This window comes from Bactrocera dorsalis, chromosome 2 (genome assembly GCF_023373825.1).
Source record: "Bactrocera dorsalis isolate Fly_Bdor chromosome 2, ASM2337382v1, whole genome shotgun sequence".
Classification (NCBI taxonomy): Eukaryota; Metazoa; Arthropoda; class Insecta; order Diptera; family Tephritidae; genus Bactrocera; species Bactrocera dorsalis.
In genome coordinates, this window is record NC_064304.1 from 11,072,694 (window position 1) to 11,097,020 (window position 24,327).

The 24,327-nt window shown below is 36.2% G+C and overlaps 1 protein-coding gene across 2 annotated transcripts in view; it reads right to left on the bottom strand.

Moving 5' to 3' along the window:
* The window catches only part of LOC105227559 (dopamine receptor 2), a 114,864-nt gene that overhangs the window by 21,278 nt on the left and 69,259 nt on the right, over positions 1-24,327 (bottom strand). For both annotated transcript variants that reach the window (XM_019990753.3, XM_049447183.1), the window contains exon 2: positions 1,872-3,850. In XM_019990753.3, coding sequence (XP_019846312.3) covers positions 1,872-3,643 — 1,772 coding nt within the window. In that variant the 5' untranslated portion in view covers positions 3,644-3,850. The remainder of the gene's footprint in view (positions 1-1,871; positions 3,851-24,327) is intronic.

The window sequence follows — 24,327 nt, forward strand, 5'->3', positions numbered from 1 at the left end:
GAAACACGCGGAGGTGCCACATTATCATTTTCTCCTTTCACAAACAAATCGCAGGGAAAATAAATAAGTTTGTCTGTGTGCACCAAAAATCAACCAACAGTTTGACTGCCAAAGTGTGGCTTCAGAGCTAAGAGCTTTTCCCAAGGGCATATTAAGGCTATTGTTTAAGAAAATTGCTTTGTAAGTGTTCGATAATTTTGTTGGCTTAATATTCGCAAGCAAGCAGATATATTACGTTGTGTGTGTTTGTATATATTATGCATGTAAATATTAGATTGGATTGTGTTACAAGCGAAGAATGCGGTAAATCTGTGTAATCATTTTATCATCATCATTTGCTGCGGCAATGACTTGACGTTAAAATGTGGCAATTACCGAAACTGAGGCGAAACATGAGTGTGTACATGTGTATGTACAAATTATTTGGTGTAGGCGTGATTGCCTGACATTTTGGATACTCTTTAAGATAAGAAACGATAAAATGTTGGCATATACCAGACCAGACCTAATATGGAAGCACTAAAAATTTGTCAAGCCGTTAAATTTAAAAGCTGATTTGACCATTAAAAATAATGGCAATAAGGTTTACTTTAAGATTAGAGTTAAAATTGAGTCAGATTAAGTTCCAATTGGTAGTAAGGATTGAAATTAAATTTACAGTCTAAGGTTATGGTTAAGGCTAAGGCTAAGGTTAAGGCTAAGGCTAAGGCTAAGGTTAATGTGAATGTGAATGTGAATGTGAATGTTAATGTTAATGTTAATGTTAATGTTAATGTTAATGTTAATGTTAATGTTAATGTTAATGTTAATATTAATGTTAATGTTAATGTTAATGTTAATGTTAATGTTAATGTTAATGTTAATGTTAATGTTAATGTTAATGTTAATGTTAATGTTAATGTTAATGTTAATGTTAATGTTAATGTTAATGTTAATGTTAATGTTAATGTTAATGTTAATGTTAATGTTAATGTTAATGTTAATGTTAATGTTAATGTTAATGTTAATGTTAATGTTAATGTTAATGTTAATGTTAATGTTAATGTTAATGTTAATGTTAATGTTAATGTTAATGTTAATGTTAATGTTAATGTTAATGTTAATGTTAATGTTAATGTTAATGTTAATGTTAATGTTAATGTTAATGTTAATGTTAATGTTAATGTTAATGTTAATGTTAATGTTAATGTTAATGTTAATGTTAATGTTAATGTTAATGTTAATGTTAATGTTAATGTTAATGTTAATGTTAATGTTAATGTTAATGTTAATGTTAATGTTAATGTTAATGTTAATGTTAATGTTAATGTTAATGTTAATGTTAATGTTAATGTTAATGTTAATGTTAATGTTAATGTTAATGTTAATGTTAATGTTAATGTTAATGTTAATGTTAATGTTAATGTTAATGTTAATGTTAATGTTAATGTTAATGTTAATGTTAATGTTAATGTTAATGTTAATGTTAATGTTAATGTTAATGTTAATGTTAATGTTAATGTTAATGTTAATGTTAATGTTAATGTTAATGTTAATGTTAATGTTAATGTTAATGTTAATGTTAATGTTAATGTTAATGTTAATGTTAATGTTAATGTTAATGTTAATGTTAATGTTAATGTTAATGTTAATGTTAATGTTAATGTTAATGTTAATGTTAATGTTAATGTTAATGTAAGGGTAAGTTAAGGCTGAGATTAGAATTACGTTTAAGATAATGGTTAAAGCTTAAGTTAATGTGGATTTTAAGATGAATTTTCATGTAGTGTTGAGATTAAGGTTAAAGTTTGAATTTAAATAACTTATCTTTTGCTTTTTCAAATTCAAACTCTATCTTTTTTGCAGATAGAAATGTTCATGTTATCACTCACCTCCTGAAGTCTCTGCTCCAACAAGCGTATATCACCGGATTCATGCATGAATTGATCCAGCCCAACCATGTGACCACCGCCGAAACTATCTCTTCATGTTCGATGCACTCCACACATAAACCGGATAGCAAATTAACCACGAAGAACGGCAGCCAGCACACGATGAACACACCCATCACTATACCCAACGTCTTGGCTGCTTTCTTCTCTTTGGCGAATTTCGCCAACTTACGCGACAAGGAGAAATTTTTACCCATATGTCTGTGACGTGCCAGCCCATTATTGTGTAGCGCCGATAGTGGTTCATCGTCGGGCTCCTCGGGCGTTGAAGTCGTCGTGCCCGATGCGCTGTGATTGTGAAGCGTGGAATGTTGATGTGAATGATGGCGATGATGTTGCATGCCATCGCCGCTCGGCGCGCCACCCAACGAGCCATGAATTGTCGGATGATGTGACGCGCTTGTCGAAGGTTCACGTGTTGTGCCACCACGATGTATACGTAAGGTTAATTGCAGTTCACCTGATGACATCAGCACTTGCTTGGTGCCGATCTTCAGCGAACGTGTCTGTATGACCGCAGCACGATAGATGCGACAATAGGTGAAGACCATAACTAGTAGTGGCAGGTAAAATGAGATCGTCGATGAGAAGACCAAATAGCCGAGATGCTCCGTAAACGTGCACTTATAAGCGGGCATCTCGCCGTCGCGCGCCGCACGCCACCACACAATCGCTGGAAAACTAATCGTGCTCGAACAGACCCACACTGCGCAGATCAGAAAGGCGGCGCGCCTACCCGTCATACGCATCGGATAGGAGAAAGGGTCCGTTATGGCCCAATAACGATCCAATGATATCACACATAAATTCAAAATGGAAGCGGTGCTGAAGAGCACATCCAATGAGCGCCAGATATCACAAAAGTCGGTGCCGAAGAACCACGTATTCTCGAGCACTTCGTACAGCGCCGACAAGGGCATCACAACCAGGCCCACCAGACAATCGGCTACCGCCAAACTCGTGATGAAGTAATTCGTAGCCGTGTGCAGGTAGCGTTCGCGTACCACAGCCAGTATCACCAGTGCATTGCCGAACACGGTGGCGAAAGAGAAGAGAAACAGAAATGAGAGCAACGAAATACGCTCATTAGGTAGTAGACAGAGAAATTCACCCAATGCCGGATCACGTGAGCCATTACTAACAGTCTGTACGTACGTCGTTAGCGTCAAATTCGCCGTGGCCACGCTATTGCTGATCGCGCTCGTTACGCTCTCTGTGCTGGTGGTGGTCAACAATGGTTGTTCTTGCTGTTGCTGCTCGGTGCTCTCGAGAAATCCATTAAAATAATCGAAGATATCATCGGAAATATTGAAACTCGTATAGAAGGAAGGCGGTGGCTCGCCTTGCACTTCAGTCGTGTGATTGTCCGCGCGGGCATTCGTTTCCTGATATGAGTACGAGGAGGATGACGCGGGTTCTTGAGCTGCAGCGGCGAGTTGTTGTATGGAAGGTTCTAACTCTGGGGCGACCAGTGAAAACTCGGGCAACTCCTCCGCAGCAAACTCCCAGTAGTAGAGTGAATTGTTGACGTTGACGGCTGGTTCAACCGGCGCGGCGACTCTACTGCTGCTATTCCGTGCATACGGTAGGTAGCTATTGTTATTGCTGTCATTGTTGTTGCTGTTGTTGTTGGTGGTAGTGATCGTGGTGGTGTTCGTACTACCGATGCTGCTGGCGACATCTTGCGTGGGCGCATATCTTATTATCGCCATTGACGCATGCGCAATTTGTTCGGATTTGAATGTATTGAAGCCTAAGTCGGTGTGTGTTTGCAAGTTTGTTGCGTAAGCGTGCGCCGCTAACTGTATACTATAGTTCTTAGCATGCAGCCATATCACAGTTGTTTGTTTAGCTCTGCATTTTTCCTCAGAATTCTCAGTTGGTTTAAGTCGGTCTCGGTAGTTGTGCGATGTATGATCCTAAGAAGAGAAGAAAAGAGAGAGGTGAAATTAGATATAAGCAAACACACGGACGTCGTTTAACTCAATTTTAATTTGCTTAATGCCTTAATTTAATTTAATTGTGCAATATCTTGAACTGTAATCTTCTAGGTCACTTCCTGCTTTTCGCTTGCTAAGGGACTCATTCAGCCTGCCAGCCGCCAGGTAATTAATTAGACTTTGAAAGGGAGGAAAATACTTGACAAATAACGGTCGCGTTGTTTCCTGCCTTGTGCTTGTGCAATATTTAACATTAGGGTGATTCTTAAATTTGGATAGTTAGTCTGTTTGAGAGCTTTAAGATGTGTTCCACAAGTTTAAAATTGTAAAAGGAAAAGTTTGGAAATAAACTTGACAAACAACGGCCACTTTTCTTCCTTCTCTCTTGTCTGCAATATTTATATAATCATTAGGGTGGTTCTTAAATCTAGTGAACAACTTACTGCCTTTGTTTAATATGTAAGGAGTTTTCAAATTATACTATTATTCAGGAGGAAAGGGTGTTCCACAAGTTCATAATTGTTCTAAAATTTGTGTTCTTGATTATATAATAATTAGGGTGGTTCTTAAATTTGGTGATAAAATCTCTATTTTTGTTTAATATGTTAGATACTTTCACATTATATTATTACTTAGTTGGATAGGGTGTTCCACAAAAAAAGTTGAGTTTTCTGGTGTTCCACAAGTTCAGAATTGTTCGACAAGTTGAGTTTTTGAAAGTTTAAAATCAGTATCAGCATTTTATTTTCAAATCTTTCATTACGTGGGCATCATTTGAATATGTATTACTAAAATATTAATAAGAACCACCCTAATATTAGCTATAAATAATGAAATGAGCGCGAAAAAATAATTAAATCAAACAAACACCTTATTTTGCGACTTTTGTTCGGTCATTTAGCCTTTCTACGCATCATCACGCATCCCTTCTCACCCATCACTTCTCACCCGCCCCTTATCAACCGTCCCTTTCTCACCCATCTCCCTTATCAGCCATTCAAAGCGCACCTCACAAAATCATCACTGAGCTTTCACGCATCTTCTATCATCAATTTCCATTCGCTCAGTGGCTTTGCTTCCACTCATCGGACTAGCTGTAGCTCACTTTGAGTTGAGAGGACATTGAGCAGTGCTGCTGTCTGTTGACATCGTAATTCAATGTGCATACAATAGCAACAATTTAGGTTAATGTCAACGTTGACAAATGCGCAAATTAATGTGAGGGAAAAGTGCGCACAACAAGCAGTAGATGAGCCACTGTGCTACATCAATGGTTGCAAACAACAACAGCAACGCTAATGTCAGGCGTAATTTGCAGCATCCTTGCCTGGCTGTGTTTTTATGTTTTTATTTATTTATAAATTGAGTTCATATTTCAGGCAGCCAGGTACAATTTGTCGTCGAAAATTACATGCAACATAAATCTCCGGCATTCATAAATTTGAGCACAGAAATAGCATAAACAGCAACAGATTTTAACTTCTTTATTATCTGCAAATTTGCGCTATTATCTTGCTATATGAAAAACTGCTGCATGGTGAACGTAAATAAATATTACAAATCTCTTTTGGGTTTGAGATTATCTATGGCTTAATTGAATCATTTTACTAATGTCATATAAATTTATTTATTTTTTTGTCCAAATAAGAAAAGGACATATAGTGAACTTATTGTTTATGTTGATATTGGAATTTTCGATTGTGACTGTCGCCTGCTGACGTCAAACTTTCGAAATTTTCTTCGCTTCGAATTGATGAAAATTTATTGTATTTCATTGCAAATATTATTTTTGATACATATACGTAGGCATATGCTACAAAACATTAAATATCGAGGTGTAGGAAATCTTTTTCTGATCATAATTTCCCCACAAAAGGCTATGCTAGGGTCGCTAGAAATACTTAATAAATACATACCCATATTGCTGTGAATTGATTTTGCACTGGAATAATACTTAAGACACCCGCTGCGTATGAGTATTCTACCTTCCACCTTCCATCTGAGAATTAATATTATTTTTAACGATTGCAAAATATTACTTATACGCAATGTCATAAAATTTCTTTTCTTCTGGCGATCGTTAAAAATTTTAAAACATAAAAAATCTATATTTTCGTCATATTCCGACACTCTAGATATTTCTTAAAATTAACTGAAAAGTATATATATGAAAGGATACCAATTATTTTTCCAGTTAAGTGTGAATTTGGACGGTTTAGTTTTAACTTAAGATTGCAATTTTTGTCGTCGTCACAATATCTTTCAATTTTATGAAAAAAAAAAATTTTGGTTGGTTATAAGACGTTGTAGAAGTTCAAGCAAGTGAGGAAAGTTCTCTGAGCGTCATTCACTTGGTTGTGGCCAGAAACGACTCCTTTACACATGTAGACCAAGTAACTTCTGGATAGCCAAAGAACATCCGTTTGAAGGCGAGTTAAGGTGAAAAGGCGAAACATCCTTCGGCATGGTTGTGCGCTGGGTTTAAGACCCGCCACGTAAAAAAAACACAGCCAATGAACTGAAGAAAGCAATCTCGATCGAAAGATTTTTTGATGATAACCACTGAAAAGTATTAAACATTACTATTAAAGAGCATGCAGCTGGGGTGTTCGGTCCATTAATTAGGGAGGCGCCGCTGCTTACTTGGTTGATGTGCTCATAAAAGTCATGGCTGACATCACCGCCGTGCAAGAAATGAGTACTTGTTGGCATTTACTACAGTGGCCACATACAAAAGCGCGAATTCCTTGTGGGTATCGCGGTGAGAGTGAGACTCCTTCGCCGAGTCCTGGTATTTGCCCCGATGTATGAACGTCTAGCCACAATCTGCCTCAAAGCGAAGTTCTTCAACATATCGCTGATTTGCGTCTACGTCCCGATGGAAGAGAAGGACGATGTGACCAAAGATGCCTTCTATGAGTGCTTGAAGCGCACCTATAGCTGTCCCCACATTGCTGTCAAATTCGTGCTTGTTGACTTTAACGCAAAGAAGATATCTTTGTCACAACGGTCGGTAAATTCAACCTTAATGATGAAATATCTTTAAATAGATTGAGGCTGATCGACTTCGCGGGACCGAATTGTGGTTATCTGTAGTACTAGAATTCAGCATAGAAAAATTCAGCTAAGCTACCTACCAGATCCATCATGTTGTGATAGACGGAAGACACATCTCCAGTGTTTTAGACGTGCGTACGCTTCGATATCCTAACATTGATTCGGATCTTGTGGCAGCCGGCGCCCGATTCTGTGCAGTAAAAAACGCACGTCAACAAACACAAGGAAAGTTCGACGTCGAGGAGTTGCAATCACAACAGACAGCCGAAAGACTTTCCACTCGACTTGCACTCCTGTTCTTAAAGGCCAAAATGCGTGAGTACGAAGAGCTTGACAAGCTGGCCGACAGGAGTAATGCTCGAAAAATCTACGAAAAAAAATCTAAAGTTATATATCTAAAAAATAAATATAGTCTCCAAGTACCTTCATCGTCTTTTTTGTTTCTGTTTCGAGATAAAGGTGACTAAAGTGTTACGTACGTTAGCTAAATAAGCCAAAAGAGGATTGGGTAGGGAGATACTTTTTAGGACTCTAAAGTGTACTTTATGGTAAGAAAAAAAGATCAATTGTTTGAAAATCATACACGGTCTATTACTTGATTATTTTGTGCTACCAATAATTTTTGACTCTAGCTAATAAAAACCTCATAAAAATGATTGAAATACAAAAATGCTCAACACATTGTATCCGTTTCGCAAGTAACAATTATATGTTTGACAATTTACCGAATTCTCATAACGATTTCAATTCACTCGCTTGCACCGTTATTTCCCGCTTAGCAATGTGCAAATACGCTTTAATTGTGCAGCCATGCCAGAGAAGACAATTGAGGTTTATGTGGTGACATTCATTTACTTACACATGTCACTATATACATACTTTAGTATAAACCTACATATGTACATTTAGTGAATTCGCTTAATTAGCAAAACGTGCTAGCAACACTATACGCCGTTAGTACGCCACGCCGCAGTTAGCTTCAGCAGCCGCAATTTGTTGCAATGCCTTGCCGTAGCAAAGCCAATAAACATATTTACATAGGTATGTTATAATTACAGTATCATTGCGCAGCATGTTAATTTGCATTGTGCAATATAATATCTAAAAGCGCTCACTTACAAACCGCCCACATTAACGATGTTGCATGCCACATGCAATGCGCTCATTGTTAATTTACTTACACTGTGGCTGCATGCGAGACTGCTTCTAAATAGAGGGTTTACTATGTGCCTACACATATGCCTGTTACTACCCATATGCTCATATTCAATACTAGTATATGACAAACCATTCTAGTATGTTAAGTGTACATATATGTGCGCTTGTGTTATATTGCGGTATGTGAAATTAGCCAGTCAGCAGAATTGTTGCATTCCACAGATTAGTACTAAGCAATCCTTGCTTTGTGCTTAACAAGCTTCAATTAAAAAGCGAATTTGTGGGATATGGCTTCTTTTCTCTATAAATTATAGATTAAGTCTTTATTAGCAGAACTTTTCAGTAATGTTGAGCGTAGTGTAAACAGCTCGCAGTCTGTGGCGTTGCAAAGTCTAATATTTGCCGAGTGTTATTAACTATAATCCTACTTTGATTGGTTGGCGAGGCATAACAACCGGGAAATTCATAAATGAGTTCATTAAAAAGAGATTGAAAATTTAAGGCGAAACGATGAATTGTCAGACAGACATGTGTATTTTAAATAAATGAATAATAAAGTAAGATACTCTCAAATGCCATTAGGTCACGCAGTAAACCAATGTGTACTTATTATTTACCTTCACATATGTCCATAATTTTATATACGTATGTAGAGTCGTACATCATACTTATTAGTCTGTGACTGTGAATTTTTCGAGAGCTAACGATTTCTGGTACAATAAATGTCAAGCCTGAAACATATTTCTCAATAACTTCTCAATAACTTCAGCATAGTAGGTTATTGTGATATATTGTTATTTTCGAACATACAGGGTATGTCCTGAAAGTAATAGGACTGAACCGATTTAAAAAAATTTATTGAACCAATCATTACATTTCTTAAAATAATAGGCTCTTTCTGCGTCGATGCAGCGCTGCCAGTGCGATTTCCAATCGTTAAAGGCGACACGGAAGGCATTGAGAGCTAAGGTGCATGCATGCTGCTGGATCCCTTTTCATCGGCGTTTTCTGGCAATTAAACAAAAAGAAGTCCGGGGGCCACATCAGGGCTGAAGAGTGGCTGCGGAAGCGTTGGGATGCCGGAAATGGTTAAGTAACTGTTCACAAGAAAAGTGTGTGAGCCGAGGCGTTGTCGTGGTGCAACTTCCAATTGGTTGCTGTGTCTTATCGGACCCGATTGACCCTTCATTTCCCTTCGCATTTGTAATACTATATGCAGTCCTTTATAAAGCTAAGAAAAAATAAATCCGGTGTTCGATCTTGGACTACTGTATACAGTCTTTTAGAAATTTACAAAAATATATCCCCTGTGTTCGATCTTATAATCAGCAAAAAAGTGACGCTTACAAATTTCTAGAGGCGTTTGATTTCTATTCCCATCAGTAAGTTCACTGAGATGTTTAAAATTATGAACTCCCCAGTGTTTATGCTTGCATCAAGAGGAAAGTGTTGTGATGTGTCCACTTTGTATTTTTCCATACAGCTTCTTCAGCTAGCGTCCGGTAAGACTCTCAAACTTTTATTTGTAGTGTGGAGGCTAATAGGTCAATGGCTATTAGAACTCCAATAACCAGAGAGACGTTAGCTTTACTGATGGCAAAGAGCTTACTAGATTCTTACGATCGATCTTGTGCCAAAAAATGTTGCGAACAGCGCATGAACCGATGCTAGCCCAGCGCTGGCAAAGCTCCAGTGAAGCTCAGCTATCCAGTAGAAGAACACAGGAGCAGAGGGGAGCATCGATCCGATGTCATTCCACTGATTACGGGGCTAGGGTACCTTTCCCTGCCAGCTTATACGCATTACAGGTACCTGCCACCAAAAAGTTTTTAGAATAAATAATAATAACAGAAGTTTTTAACTTAGTGTAATAGGCTCCCAACCCTTTAAACGCGCTTTACTCAAAACTTTGTTTCAAGAGTCGTAGAGAATTTTTTTTCGAAACAACTGGACCGATCAACTCGAAGTTTTCGCGCGACCTAAGATATATTTGTTAGGTAATAACACTAGTTCACTGTCATTTTGCGCATGTTACATGCAGTTTCTTGCTAATTTTAGTATTGCAATCAAGAAGTGTAGGTGCCAAACCAGCCCCAATTACTAAAAAGACACGTGATGGAACATCTGTGATCTCAAATTCTTTATCAGAACACTTTCAATACCCTAAACACCGCATCAGTTGCAAATTTTTCCTTCAGATTTGCCGTGTAAAGTAATAAAAAAAAAGATTTTTGATTTTTTGATAACAATTCCGACTTTTAAGCTAGTTTGAAGTGTACTTTTTTCATAAAAAAGATGTTTTTAGGTTTGAGATTTTTATGAATTGCTCTTGATAAAAAGATCGTGCAGAAAGTAAATTTTCACATTAACCAGCGGCCATTACTTTTCCTCTAATGTTTCTTATTTTTTCGTTCATTTCCAATGGGTTTCATAGTACTAGTTTTAATTATTTTTTGCTTTCAAAAATTATCTGTCCTGGTCCTTTTATATAAGAAATTATATTCCATAGTTATCGCAACATATTATTTTCTTTTCCTTTGTTAGAATTAAATCTTACTGCCAAAGTTAAACATATGTATGTTTAACCAACCAACAACACAATACTGTGGCCACTGAGTACATATAAACAATCAGTTATGCAACCAACAAGCCAAATCGACTACACACAACAACAACATCATTTGTTTAAAGATGACACGGTGAGAGTGCACCTGAAATCTAGCAAAGCACTGAGCAAACAAAATGGAGGACTTCGCCTTCTGTGACAGTCGAAAAATTGACAATGCTCATGTATTTTTTTTATTATTTCGCCTTAAAAAGTTAGTATCCTTTTGTGTCCTTGTGTACGCGCTTGAATGTCAAGAGTGGCTGAAATACAAATAACGGAAAATGACATATCAAGCAAAACATAGCGGATAACAACAATATTTCGTATGCTCGTTTGGCTGCTGGAGACAAAGATATATGTGGCACTAAGCGCTTAGCCAGTTAAAGTGGCGTATGTGGCAAGCAGTTCTCAAGAAAATGATTTATGTGGATGTGAAAATAAACAGGTGGCAATATTTTTTCACATTTCTGCGAACTAAGCACGGGTTTAGAAAAAAAGTAAATTTTCACTTTCACATGTTGGACAGACTTTCGTTAAGCATAACTTAGTTCTTGAATATAATAGCGACTTCTTGTAAATCGACGCCGAGAAGAGTTCTGAAGTCGGAAAGATAATTCTTTCTTATATTGCACCGATCATTAGGTCCCTTTACTTTTTTTTATGGAATTCTAAGATAAAATTTTTTTTCACATTAAGAAACAACAAAAAAGATCCGGCACATCCGGATGTTTGCCGCATACGTTTCGGAATGAAAATTCTAATTTCTTGAATTAATAAAATTTTTATTCGAATTTATATTTTATTCCTAATTTTTTACGTCCATCCTTAACAACTCTAATATAGACATTATTCAAACTTTGGTTTGTGTCCCAGCTAAAAACGACTAAAGAAATTAATATTGCCTACTTTTTGGCGTCGCATACTTTCCTATCTTTACCCCATAAGTTTCCTATTTGTGAAGAAAACTGAGCAAACTCAACTCATAAGTAATCTCCTTGAGAAATGCCAAGAAGTAATTTCAAAAAAAAACTGTAAAAGTTTCAAATCGTTCATTTAACTTCGTTTTAACATATCAAAAAGTTCAATGCTATTTAGTTCGAGTTTTGTGCTATTTCTCTGTTTTTGTCATTGAGAATACCAGTTTTCAGTTGCAATTGAACTTTTAAATTTTTACATTTTCTTCTGAATTCTGACACATATATTTTCATTCATTTCAACTCGTCTTCATTTATTTTTATTAAGCTATTTCATTTCACTTTTCCACTACAGCGCCGTAGTTGCTTTAACTAGTTGAGCTTTCACTTTTTTGATGTGAACTTCTGGAACCTAGTTCTCCTACGGCCTGCATCCATTCTATTTATACTTTCTGCGCTTTAATTTGGCTTCTAAGTATTGCGGTACTTCGTTTTTCGCATTTCTTTTCAACATCTTCTGCTATTTTGTTGCTTTGTTTTTGCTTTCTCAGCTTTTTTCCATGTTTTTGTGTAGTAAATGTTTGCTGCTTGTTGGGCTCAGTATCTTCCTACTCCAGTTCACAACACTAAAAATAAATTAATTTCGTGTTTCTTCTGCGCCCTTGTTCAATTTCATTGCTTAGGAGGCGTATCAGTGTCAAATAGTTGGGCAAGTGAGATTGTGGTTGTAGTTGTGGGCGGCTAATACTCTGTTGGGTTAAACGCCCTTTAAGCAAAGGAATTAGAAAACAGTTGAGATGGGCACAAAAGAAGAAGAAAATCCCTTCATACTTGTATTTGTACATAAGTACTTGTATATATGAAAATATAAATAATTGTATGAGCAAATGCAGCCAAATCTGAACAAAAGAGAAACATTCTTATTGGCTTTTGCAACAAAAAACTCCTTATAGTATCGTCAAACAATGAAATTGATTTTGATTGATCGATATTTATACCAGCAGTATGCTATAGTGATTCGATTTTAACAGTGCAAAAGTGGAATTTTATTTGGTATTCTTATTATTTATGATAATATACTCCAAAGTCAACATTATATTAAGATATCTCTTATAAAAACGGATAAACACTGGATAAAGTTACTTAATTATACAAAATATTGCACAGTATAACTAATATGTACGAGTATGTATATCTGGAATTGGTCTAGCTGATCAAAAAATAATGTGAGTTTGCTTGTAGTATTTAAATTCATTATTTATTCTTCCAAATCAATTTCATTCCATTCAAAGTAATCTCAGTCTGATAAAATGTACTTCTATCAACGGTTCTACAAAGTTCTCGAAACAGTTCGAACAGCGCCGTCAAGGCCTTCTTCGATTTCGTTTTTTTATACTCAATCGAGTCCAAACGGCTTCCCGCAGTGATGGAGTTTGCCAGAAGTCACACAGAGCCAAGTCCGCTGAATACTGTGATTGCGTAGCGAAATAAGTTTTTTGCAAAACAGTCGCGAAGAACTAAAGTAGTATGACATAGTGTGTTAGCGTGATGATGGCTCCAATCGACACTTGTCACATTTGAGACACAAAACATTCTTAAAAATGGGTTGAGCTGAGCAAGAATGCTATTATAACACTCTTAGCGAGATCTCTCATTAGCAATCGATTTTTAAGCACAAAGTCTTTGATTTTTTCTGACATGACCTTTGTCGGTAGAGCTTGATAGTCGTCTAGAGCGCGGTTACCATTTACAAATATTTTTTGTTGTGCCATAGTTTAATCTATAAAGACCTTCCGCATAAATTCCAACGTGTCCGTGAAGAAAATTTTTTCCACAAACAAAATTTTAAGCAAGTTTTTTATTCAACAAAAATTAAGCATTGTGAAAATCGGCAAATTAATTATTTGGCGTTTACAAAACACTTATAGCATAGAGACAATTAAGCCTTTCAATAAACAGACGCTTGGCAAATATTGCAGATAGCTCTACCTTTTTTCTTCGCCTTCGAACATAACCTTCTTCTTCTCCGACAAACAACTTTTTTCGGAGGTCCTCCTGGAAGTCGGCTATGTGACTGATTAAAGCACTTTAAATTAAACGTAAGAATTTTTCTCAGAATTTCGCTTCAGAAAAAAAAAAATCACGAAAAAAGTGTCTTCTAACTTGCAAGTGCAAGTCTTCTGACCCTTAATATGAACCGATGTTGTTATCCTTAAGCGTTGCCTTCAGCTCCATGCAGCAATTTCTTATTATTGTACAGTATCTGCAAGGAATTTTTCAATTCTTCTACAAGAATATTTTCACTTTCACAAGCCCTCATATTTCATTTTAGACTATCAAATTTCGTTTCCCCCTACCACGACATAAACAAGCTGCTTGTACGCTGCTCATCGGTAAATATGATTATAAAATATTTTTGGGCTAAACGAGCGGTTAGCCAGAAAAACGAAAAAAAATGATTGCCATAAATTATAAGCTTATCAACACGCTACTCTTAGCTGCATATAACGGGTGATTTTTTTGAGGTTAGGATTTTCATGCATTAGTATTTGACAGATCACGTGGGATTTCAGACATGGTGTCAAAGAGAAAGATGCTCAGTATGCTTTGACATTTCATCATGAATAGACTTACTAACGAGCAACGCTTGCAAATCATTGAATTTTATTACCAAAATCAGTGTTCGGTTCGAAATGTGTTTCGCGCGCGTGTTTTGTTCAGCGATGAGGCTCATTTCTGGTTGAATGGCTACGTAAATAAGCAAAATTGCCGCATTTGGGGTGAAGAGCAACCAGAAGCCGTTCAAGAACTGCCCATGCATCCCGAAAAATGCACTGTTTGGTGTGGTTTGTACGCTGGTGGAATCATTGGACCGTATTTTTTCAAAGATGCTGTTGGACGCAACGTTACGGTGAATGGCGATCGCTATCGTTCGATGCTAACAAACTTTTTGTTGCCAAAAATGGAAGAACTGAACTTGGTTGACATGTGGTTTCAACAAGATGGCGCTACATGCCACACAGCTCGCGATTCTATGGCCATTTTGAGGGAAAACTTCGGACAACAATTCATCTCAAGAAATGGACCCGTAAGTTGGCCACCAAGATCATGCGATTTAACGCCTTTAGACTATTTTTTGTGGGGCTACGTCAAGTCTAAAGTCTACAGAAATAAGCCAGCAACTATTCCAGCTTTGGAAGACAACATTTCCGAAGAAATTCGGGCTATTCCGGCCGAAATGCTCGAAAAAGTTGCCCAAAATTGGACTTTCCGAATGGACCACCTAAGACGCAGCCGCGGTCAACATTTAAATGAAATTATCTTCAAAAAGTAAATGTCATGAACCAATCTAACGTTTCAAATAAAGAACCGATGAGATTTTGCAAATTTTATGCGTTTTTTTTTTTAAAAAAAGTTATCAAGCTCTTAAAAAATCACCCTTTACTAGTAATTGAATTTTGTTGCAAGAATCTCCGATACATGCTTGCAACATTTACGATGTATACATGCATGTGTATATGGGTGAAAGCGGAAAATATTTATCACTACTCAGCAAGTAACGGTAAACTTTGGCAGGCTTAACTGATATTACTTAAGCGCATAAGCGCCGCCCGAAGTGCTACCTGCCGTAAGATTGGCACCTACCTACACGGATCAACCGACCACTTGCTGTATATGTGGGTTTATGTGTGCGCTGTTGTTGTTGTTATTTTGTTTTATATCTGGGTAGTAAGCTTATTAAAATATTGTTTTAATAGATATTTTGCCTTTTGGCATTGCAACGCTTCTCTTCTGCTGTTGCACCACCTGCCAACAAGCAGCATTGCTCGCAGTTAACGCCAACACTCATACGCCCTGTAGAGCCCACCCACCGTCCAAGTGTGTGTGTGCGTTGTAGCAGTGTTGCACAAGCAAAATTGTGCAGGCGAGTAACATGAAGCTTTAGTAAAATAAATGTGTGTTATTTATTGTTTTTGTTGTTGTTTTGAGTGCTGTTCTTGCCGCCGCCTGCTGCTTTTGCAAACAACCAGCTGCCATTTCAACGCCCTTTGCTTGTCTTGCTGCTGCCTGCCTGACGCTGGCGCTGCTTGTGCCTGCTTCATTTTCTTATTTTCATTTGGTATTGTTGTTGTTGTTTGTAATTTCTTTACACTGCAGCATGTAGTAAAATGCAATTTCGTGGGCACACAAATACAAATGCATACACATTTGCACATACACATATGTATATAGATTTTATGTATAAGCAACTAAAGGTTCTTGCTCGCCAGCGTGTCCTATAGACTCCACTCTACTATGAGTTTGTCTGTATGTATTTGTGTAAACAGTTATGTGCATGTAGGCACTCACTGACCCATTAATAATAATCTAGGCACATGTCCTCGGTAGTCTGGCCGAGGCAGCAGCGTAAAAATACCAATAAACACACAACGGAAGCTGTGCAAGACAAAAGTTGTTGAAATAAAGGGACAGAAGAATGCAATCACCACACACACACACATACACATATACCCAAAGAGTCACATATATATATATGAGTTACTTTCCCATTTTATTTGCGTTGTGGACTATAGTTCAGCACATACTTACCGAGGTCTACGTTTAAGCTTTTCTTATTTACTAAAGTGAAAACACACACCTCAGGCTTGCAGTGGGTGAGCGCTTAAATTTTTAATATTAAATTGAGGTAGTTAAATTAAATATTTAATAGAGATTCGGGTTAATTCATTTACGCAGATAATGCTTATGTTGTGTGGATGATGGTGCAATAAACACTTTTGTATGGATTTATGTAACAAATTTGAGGGCACAAAGTGAGGCCTTTCTTTTCTTTTAAAAATAGTGTGAAGTGGAGTAATAGCGGAGTGTGTCTCATCATGAATAAAGTAATAGACTAAAAGTGATTTAATCATATGTTCGAAGAACTGAATCAACAAACAAATGAAGTAAATTTCTAGTTTTTCACAAATATTTAGTTCTTTTGGTAGGAGTGTCCCATGGACACGCTTTATATGCAAACTATTATCAAACATATGTTTAGTCGGTCCATAAGAGATGTTGAAATATTTTGCTACGATCAACACGGGGATTTTCAACCACTGCTGAGCTAACTGTTTTAAAGAGACAAGTTGATGATAACTTCACGACCTTCTCCGACCTTTTTTTAGTCAAATACATGTGTTCGTGTTTAAGTAAGTTCCCAAAAACACTTTCGGAAGATTCTCTACGATTCCATTGCCGTAATTCTATTGGAAACACAAAACTTCAAGCACACTCTTTGTTAAATTTTGTCAATGATAAAAAGCGCTAGACAAACCTTTCGCTTCGTAAACAAACAGCTGCCAAACACACACTTTAATTGTCATATGTTGAGCAACCTGACCATGACCATAAATAACATTTTAGCAAAAAAAAAGAAGTGCTCTTTCAGCTTGCAATAATCAAAGCCAGGGGAATATAGAGGACCCAAGAAAGTATATATTCATTTTGAATCACCATAATAGCTTCGATTTAGAGAGACTTCGGGTTATATAAGTAATTTTGTATGAAATTTGACTTCTTGTGCCAATTCAATAGTTCGAATTATGAGGAACTTCGAGTTATGTGATATTAATATCATACACAGACCGACATACATATATATTATAAGAGAGTTGGGGGTAGTAATGACCCGAGTTTATCTATTTTTGTCAATATAAATACTATTACTATGCCCCATACTAATAAAATGTTCCCTGGGTTTCATTAAAGTACCGCACCTGCAATCACCAATCAAATGGAATAAAGTCAGCCGGATATTCGAAAGTCGTCATATTAGTTATATGGAGACTAGGTCAAGTTTTCGCTCAATTTTAGCCATTTTAGGCACAAAGACACTCTATTTTCAGTATTCCATATTTTTATAGGAATAACTGACATGTTGGCTGATATATGCGGTGTAAAATAAGCTGGAAGTTCCTAAAATTATTGATTTATAGATGCGGGAGCTTAGGAAAGTATTGATCTAATTTCAACCCATTTTTGACACAGATAAGCCATTATCAAAAAGCTATTATTACATCGCTGATAATTTATATATATCTCACACATTTACCTATCTGCTTATTTAAGGTGATACGAAAAGTGAAAGGACTATAGAATGTCCAGTTATTATCGTAATGACAAAGCATAAAGAGCATATATAATAATTCCTGATTATTCGGTCTATCATCAATGTTAGAGATAATTTTGTTCGATTTAGTATTAGCTTTGAGTGGAGAACTAACTTGGAAGTAATTGGAGAATGTGTCTGTAATTATAAAGTAGCTTGAATATTTCGAATTTTTTTTTTATTAATTTAGCTGAATTCTGTTTAACTGAAGTCTTTTACACGCCAGAATGCGACATGAGTTCTCTACTCGCTTGATAGCACTAAATCTCTCCTACTTTATAATATTGTTGGAAATATTTAAATACATAGTTACACTAATTATTATTTTTTCTAATAAATTATTAAACAATTAGGTATTTTGGTGATATTTCTTAGCTTTTTGCCATACTTTTAATTTATTATATTAAATTAGTGACATGTTACCTCGTATAAACGTTAAGTAACTGAGTTGAAGGCGATAGAATGCTGAAAAAGGAAGCAATTATATCCAATATGTTCAAATTAGTTTACTTTTTCTATTATTATAAATCTTCTGTATTACGCTTTTGTACATTTTTATATAATTTGAAGTATACAGTCCACTTTTTGCAATGCCACATAAAAACGATATCCTAAATATCATTATTTTCGCACGTATTGGGCCAACAATATTATGCGAACTCCTTCGGTATAGGTGCATATTCATTTAATAAATGCTTGCTAAATGGTTGTATTGCCATCATAGTTCAGCAATATCGCTATCAATTTGGCATATTAATATTATATTATACAAGTATTACATATTTGCGCATATAATAACTTCTAAGGGATTTTTTTATGCTGAAATCTTCTTATTTCTAGTAACATTTTTACTAAGCTACGTCATCTAATTGCCGATTTGTTACAAAAACGAAAAAAATTAGTTAAAATAATCGAAAATTCGCGTGAATGCTTACGAATAATAGACAATTCCGCTAGTCACTTTTGGGTCACTGTAATCTCGACTGAGCGCACTTAGCTTTTTGCTATTTTACTAAGCCTATTATATTGCATGCTGAAAATTTAATCTCCATACCCTATTTACTCAAATCATGTGGAATTTTTCAATCTCTTTTAGTACATGTTATTATAAGGAAAAGCCACTATTTTATACATAACCTTCATCAAATTGAGTTGTCAAATACTAACCATGTCATGTTGACTTTCATGTTTCTTACTAAATGCCACACTAAAGGAGTATGTATTGAGCATTTTCATTTTCATTATGATATGCAAACATTTTTTATGAGAAATAGTTTGAGTGCAAGCCATCTGTGGATACATTTGGGCACGTAGAGGTAGGTACAGCATGGCGTATAAGCGATGCATGTAAGTGTTTGAGGTGTGAGTTTGTAAATGGTTGGAAGTTTAGGAATGGCTAAACGAAAATCAGGCACATTAATGAGTTTGCAAAAATTAAGAGAAAAGTAAAAGATTACGGGTTAAATACAAATTTTTTATGAGATTATTTGGTAAATTTTGTGGAGCAAATATATTTTTGATTTATACAGATGATTGCTCCAAGTAAATATATTCAACGCCGTCTGTATTAGAACTTTCAGTAAGTTGAATCAGTGCTGATTGACTGCAAGTACAATTGTATATGCCTCAAAAGAGCTGTAGCCTTTGGAAAATTGATTGATGCTTAGGTTAAATACATGTAAATCGACATTGATAATAATATAGAGTTTTTTAGTGACTTCAAACCAATAATTGTCGATGATATGATTGAGAAATATTCAAAACAACTTTACTATTTTTTAAGTTTTTACCCTTCTTTTTGCCACACAATTTTTTAAGTTTGTTCTTCGTTAACCAAGGTAGTTTGACGACTCACATATAGCAAGCAGCTTGGCTACTCGAACTGCCATTAGACGTAAGAAGCATTGCCAGGGAAATACTTTAAGGTGTAATACCTATCATATAGAGTAAAGTCCGGATGTACGACATACCTGATATTAGTTATATAGGGCCTGGGCCAAGTTTTCGCCCAAATTTATCTATTTTAGGCACAGAGATACACTGTTATGAATAAAACACGCTCTCTTATTTTCATTGGGATAACACACGTGTTGCCTGATGTATGCAGTATAAGGTCGACCGGAAGTTCGAAAATTTTTATATTAAGTATATGGGGACTAAGGAAAGTATTGGTTCGCCAATTCGTGAAACAAAGTTTTTCTTTTTTAAATTTTAACTGCAAATTGCTAAGAAGTTGGAAATCGTGGGAATTTTTTTAAATTTTTTGAGGCCCTCCACTTCATCAGCTGCTAATTCATGTATCTTTTGAGTTCTTTTATACTTCGAAATTTACCTAAAATTCATACCTCCAGATTAGAGTTCACACTTAAATTTTTACTTCAAAATATCTTGGCCGTAATAAGTACCCGTGAAATCCCAGTGTTTTTTAGTCATCTTAGAAATGTGTAAATCTTATATTATCATCAAAGCAACCCTGACATGAAACTATTTGCAGCTTTCTAGCAATATATAAAGAGTATCAAACTTCACTTTACTCGCATATTCTACTGTTAGAAGAACGCTCACTAAAAGTAATGGCGTATATTAATTCCGCAGACAATATGAGGTGTAAAACAATTGAACATGTGCAATTTAACATCAAGTGAAAATAACAGTTTGCTTGATTGCTGTATTAATTAAGCGACAACAACGACGATGACGAAAGACAGCTATTAATACGCTACGTGCCTTCTAATTGTTACCGACAATACACTCAACTGGTAGAGCGACTAATACTATGACAAACAATATGCGAGCAATATACAAATGTCTGCTGGAAATTGCGGCAGTCAACAAATTGCCAACACTTACCAACAAGATTCACAGCTTCAGGAAACCTGCGCGAGCGTTCGACGGCGCACCGAACGGTGCGAGGGCGAGTGCGGCAGGTACAGCAATCGCTGAACGGAATATGCAAATCAGGTGTCATCCACAGGCAGAGACCGAAACGTGGCGCGGCGGAAAATCGAACTATCGCCAAAGGAGACACAAAATTTACAACAACAAACAGCGCAATGGGAAAATAAATAAACAAATTTAATTCAATTACACTATAAATAATCAAAAAGCGGATTGAATGGCAAACTGACGGTGTTGTTGCATTTGAAAATAGCTGAGAGTTGTCTATAAAGCAGAGTATGGATTGAGGTGGAAAATAGTGTAAGATAAAATTGGCAGTGTGGAGCATAAATGTGTGCTTAGTTCACGTATGTACATATATACTAGAGTGGATTGATTTGCAGGGTGGCAGAAAAACAAAAAAAATCGCGCTTATGGGAAACGTTCTACTGAACATTTTGAACAACTTTTCCAAGAGACTATGGATCCAAAATCGGTTTCGAGCCAGCTATTTGTAAGGCAAAGTTTTGTAGAGATTTATAAACTCTAAAATTTGTTCGTCAGTTTTTGAATTACCCGATTGAAATTTAATATGTATTTAGGTGCATTTTCATATTCTGTTGATCGTATGTCGGAATCGGATCCGACAACTATATCGCATATCTGCCATATAACCCAGTACTAAGATTTTTTAAATATTTTTGCAGACGTCCAAGGTTTTGCCCTGAAAAAGTAAAACAGCTTAAATAGTATTAATTTTGAATTTTTTCGTGCCTAAATCATTTTAAGTTTCACATGTCTATAAATTTTTTCATATTTTACATTAAATAAGTCTATAACTTCGAAAAGTCTATTTTCAAATACAAAATTAAACGCTCTAAAAAAAACCTTGAAAATTTTTTTTCATTAAAGCATTTCATTTAAAGTTATGCACAATTAAAATTGCACTACAAATGAACTGAGCAATTGTACAAGTGCCTTAAAGATTATGTGTTGCTCATACGACATGGTGTACTATAAGAATACAGTACATTTGATGCATTATTTTAACTGCGTATAACTTTTAAATGAATGCCTTTAAGAACAAAATCATCTCGAACTTTTGTGTTGAGCGGAAAATTTTGTATAAGAATATAATTTTTTCAAAGTCGTGGGATATAATATGGTAGTCGAAAAAGTATTTTGTCAATGTCGTTGCAGTCGTATATCTTCAGTGCTACCAAAGTCATTGCGTGATACCATATAGTGTTGGAAAGGTGAGATTTTAAGCTTCATTTAACAAAAAAAAAATTAATTGGGGCAGGTTGAAAAAATGTTACAGCTGTTCAAAAATGAGTGAAAATAATGAAGAAATTCGCTATATTTTGAAATTTTTGTATAAAAAAGGGAAGAATGCCACGCAAGCCACCAATGAAATTAGTGAAGTTTACGGAGACGATGCTGTATGAGTTCGTGTAGCACAGCAACGGTTTGCTCGCTTCCGTTCAGGAAATTCCGAAATTTCGATTTACACTGATGAAAGTTTGACACTGATGGAATAATGTCTCCAGCGGAAAAATGGCAAAAAGTGGGTCGCAAAAATGGTACATTTTTGCTTGTTTATTTATTAGTGTAAATATAAAAACAATGTTGAAGTTTGATTAGAAATAAAGGATGATTTTTTAAGAGCTTGATAACTTTTTTAAAAAAAAAAAACGCATAAAATTTGCATAAAATAAAAATCTCATCGGTTCTTTATTTGAAACGTTAGATTGGTTCATGACATTTACTTTTTTGAAGATAATTTCATTTAAATGTTGACCGCGGCTGCGTCCTTAGGTGGTCCATTCGGAAAGTCCAATTTTGGGCAACTTTTTCGAGCATTTCGGCCGGAATAGCCCGAATTTCTTCGGAAATGTGGTCTTCAAAGCTGGAATAGTTGCTGGCTTATTTCTGTAGACTTTAGACTTGACGTAGTAGCCCCACAAAAAATAGTCTAAAGGCGTTAATCGCATGATCTTGGTGGCCAACTTACGGGTCCATTTCTTGAGATGAATTTTTGTCCGAAGTTTTCCCTCAAAATGGCCATAGAATCGCGAGCGCTGTGTGGCATGTAGCGCCATCTTGTTGAAACCACATGTCAACCAAGTTCAGTTCTTCCATTTTTGGCAACAAAAAGTTTGTTAGCATCGAACGATAGCGATCGCCATTCACCGTAACGTTGCGTCCAACAGCATCTTTGAAAAAATACGGTCCAATGATTCCACCAGCGTACAAACCACACAAACAGTGCATTTTTCGGGATGCATGGGCAGTTCTTGAACGGCTTCTGGGTGCCTTCACCCCAATGCGGAAATGTTTGCGCTTATTTACGTAGCCATTCAACCAGAAATGCAGAAATGATTATGTAGACCATAAATCGGACGTAAAGCGCGAAACACATTTCGAACCGAACACTGATTTTGGTAATAAAATTCAATGATTTGCAAGCGTTGCTCGTTAGTAAGTCTATGTCATGATGAAATGTCAAAGCATGTTACTGAGCATCTTTCTCTTTGACACCATGTCTGAAATCCCACGTGATCTGTCAAATACTAATGCATGAAAATCCTAACCTCAAAAAAATCACCCGTTACGAAAATACTTTTTTCGACTACCCAATATTTTGGGGCAACAGACTTATTGTAAAAGACCCAAAAACTCAAAGTAAAACCTGTGGGAAAACTAAAATGATTAAAATTAGGCACGGTTTAAAATAAATATTAAATAAAATAAAGCGCTTGTTTACGTTGGATTCATATTTAGGACAAAATTTGAAACTTCACTTCAACTTGGGAAATAACGCATACCTTAATATAAATATACAATAATTTATATGTTATACATATTTTACGTACCATATACATACATAAATCAAAATCCTTCGCCTTGCTTGTAACCTACAAAGTATACCTATGTATATGTGTGCATAATCGTGGAATAATATCGAAATTGAAGCATACAGTTAGGCGCCATAAGCCCAATGACCCAGTTGAAGGCAAACACGTTGAAATACAAAATACTTTTACTCTACACAAGGTTGCAAACTGATACAAAAATAAATACACACGCACATACAAGCAAATCTGTTTTCTTTCATGCCACACAGGTATCAACAGCACAACTACAACAATTATATTGACAGTAATTTATTCCCTGATGACATGTTGCACATGTCCTCATGGCCTACAAACAACCATGAGTTGCCATCTACCAGTCACCACCCGCAATCCACCACACTCTGCTCGTCCTTCCCACTTATCGGTGTTTGTCCTTTTATCCGCTGAATCGTTTGGCGCTTCGTTAATTCAGTCATTCATACATTTATACGCGCGCTCACTTGTAAACGTGTTTGTCGACGTGGCCGTCGCTGGCTCTGCTCATTTATTTATTGGTTTGTTTGTATTGGTGAATGTTAGTAAATACTGTTGAATGCTCGTAATTCGAATGGAGTCATGCTGAGCTGTTAGCGTGTAGTTGGTGTTGTTGGCGACAGAGCCAGCGTGAACAAGTGGTCAACTTCCGGTGTGATAGTGTATCCACTACTACATACTCCCAGAAACAGACTTACACACACACTTATGAAGAAATAAAACCCGTTTCCGTGCCATCATCCGCGCTATGGTCTGCTGCAACAGATGTCCGTCCGTATGGTAAATGGTGGTTTGTGTGT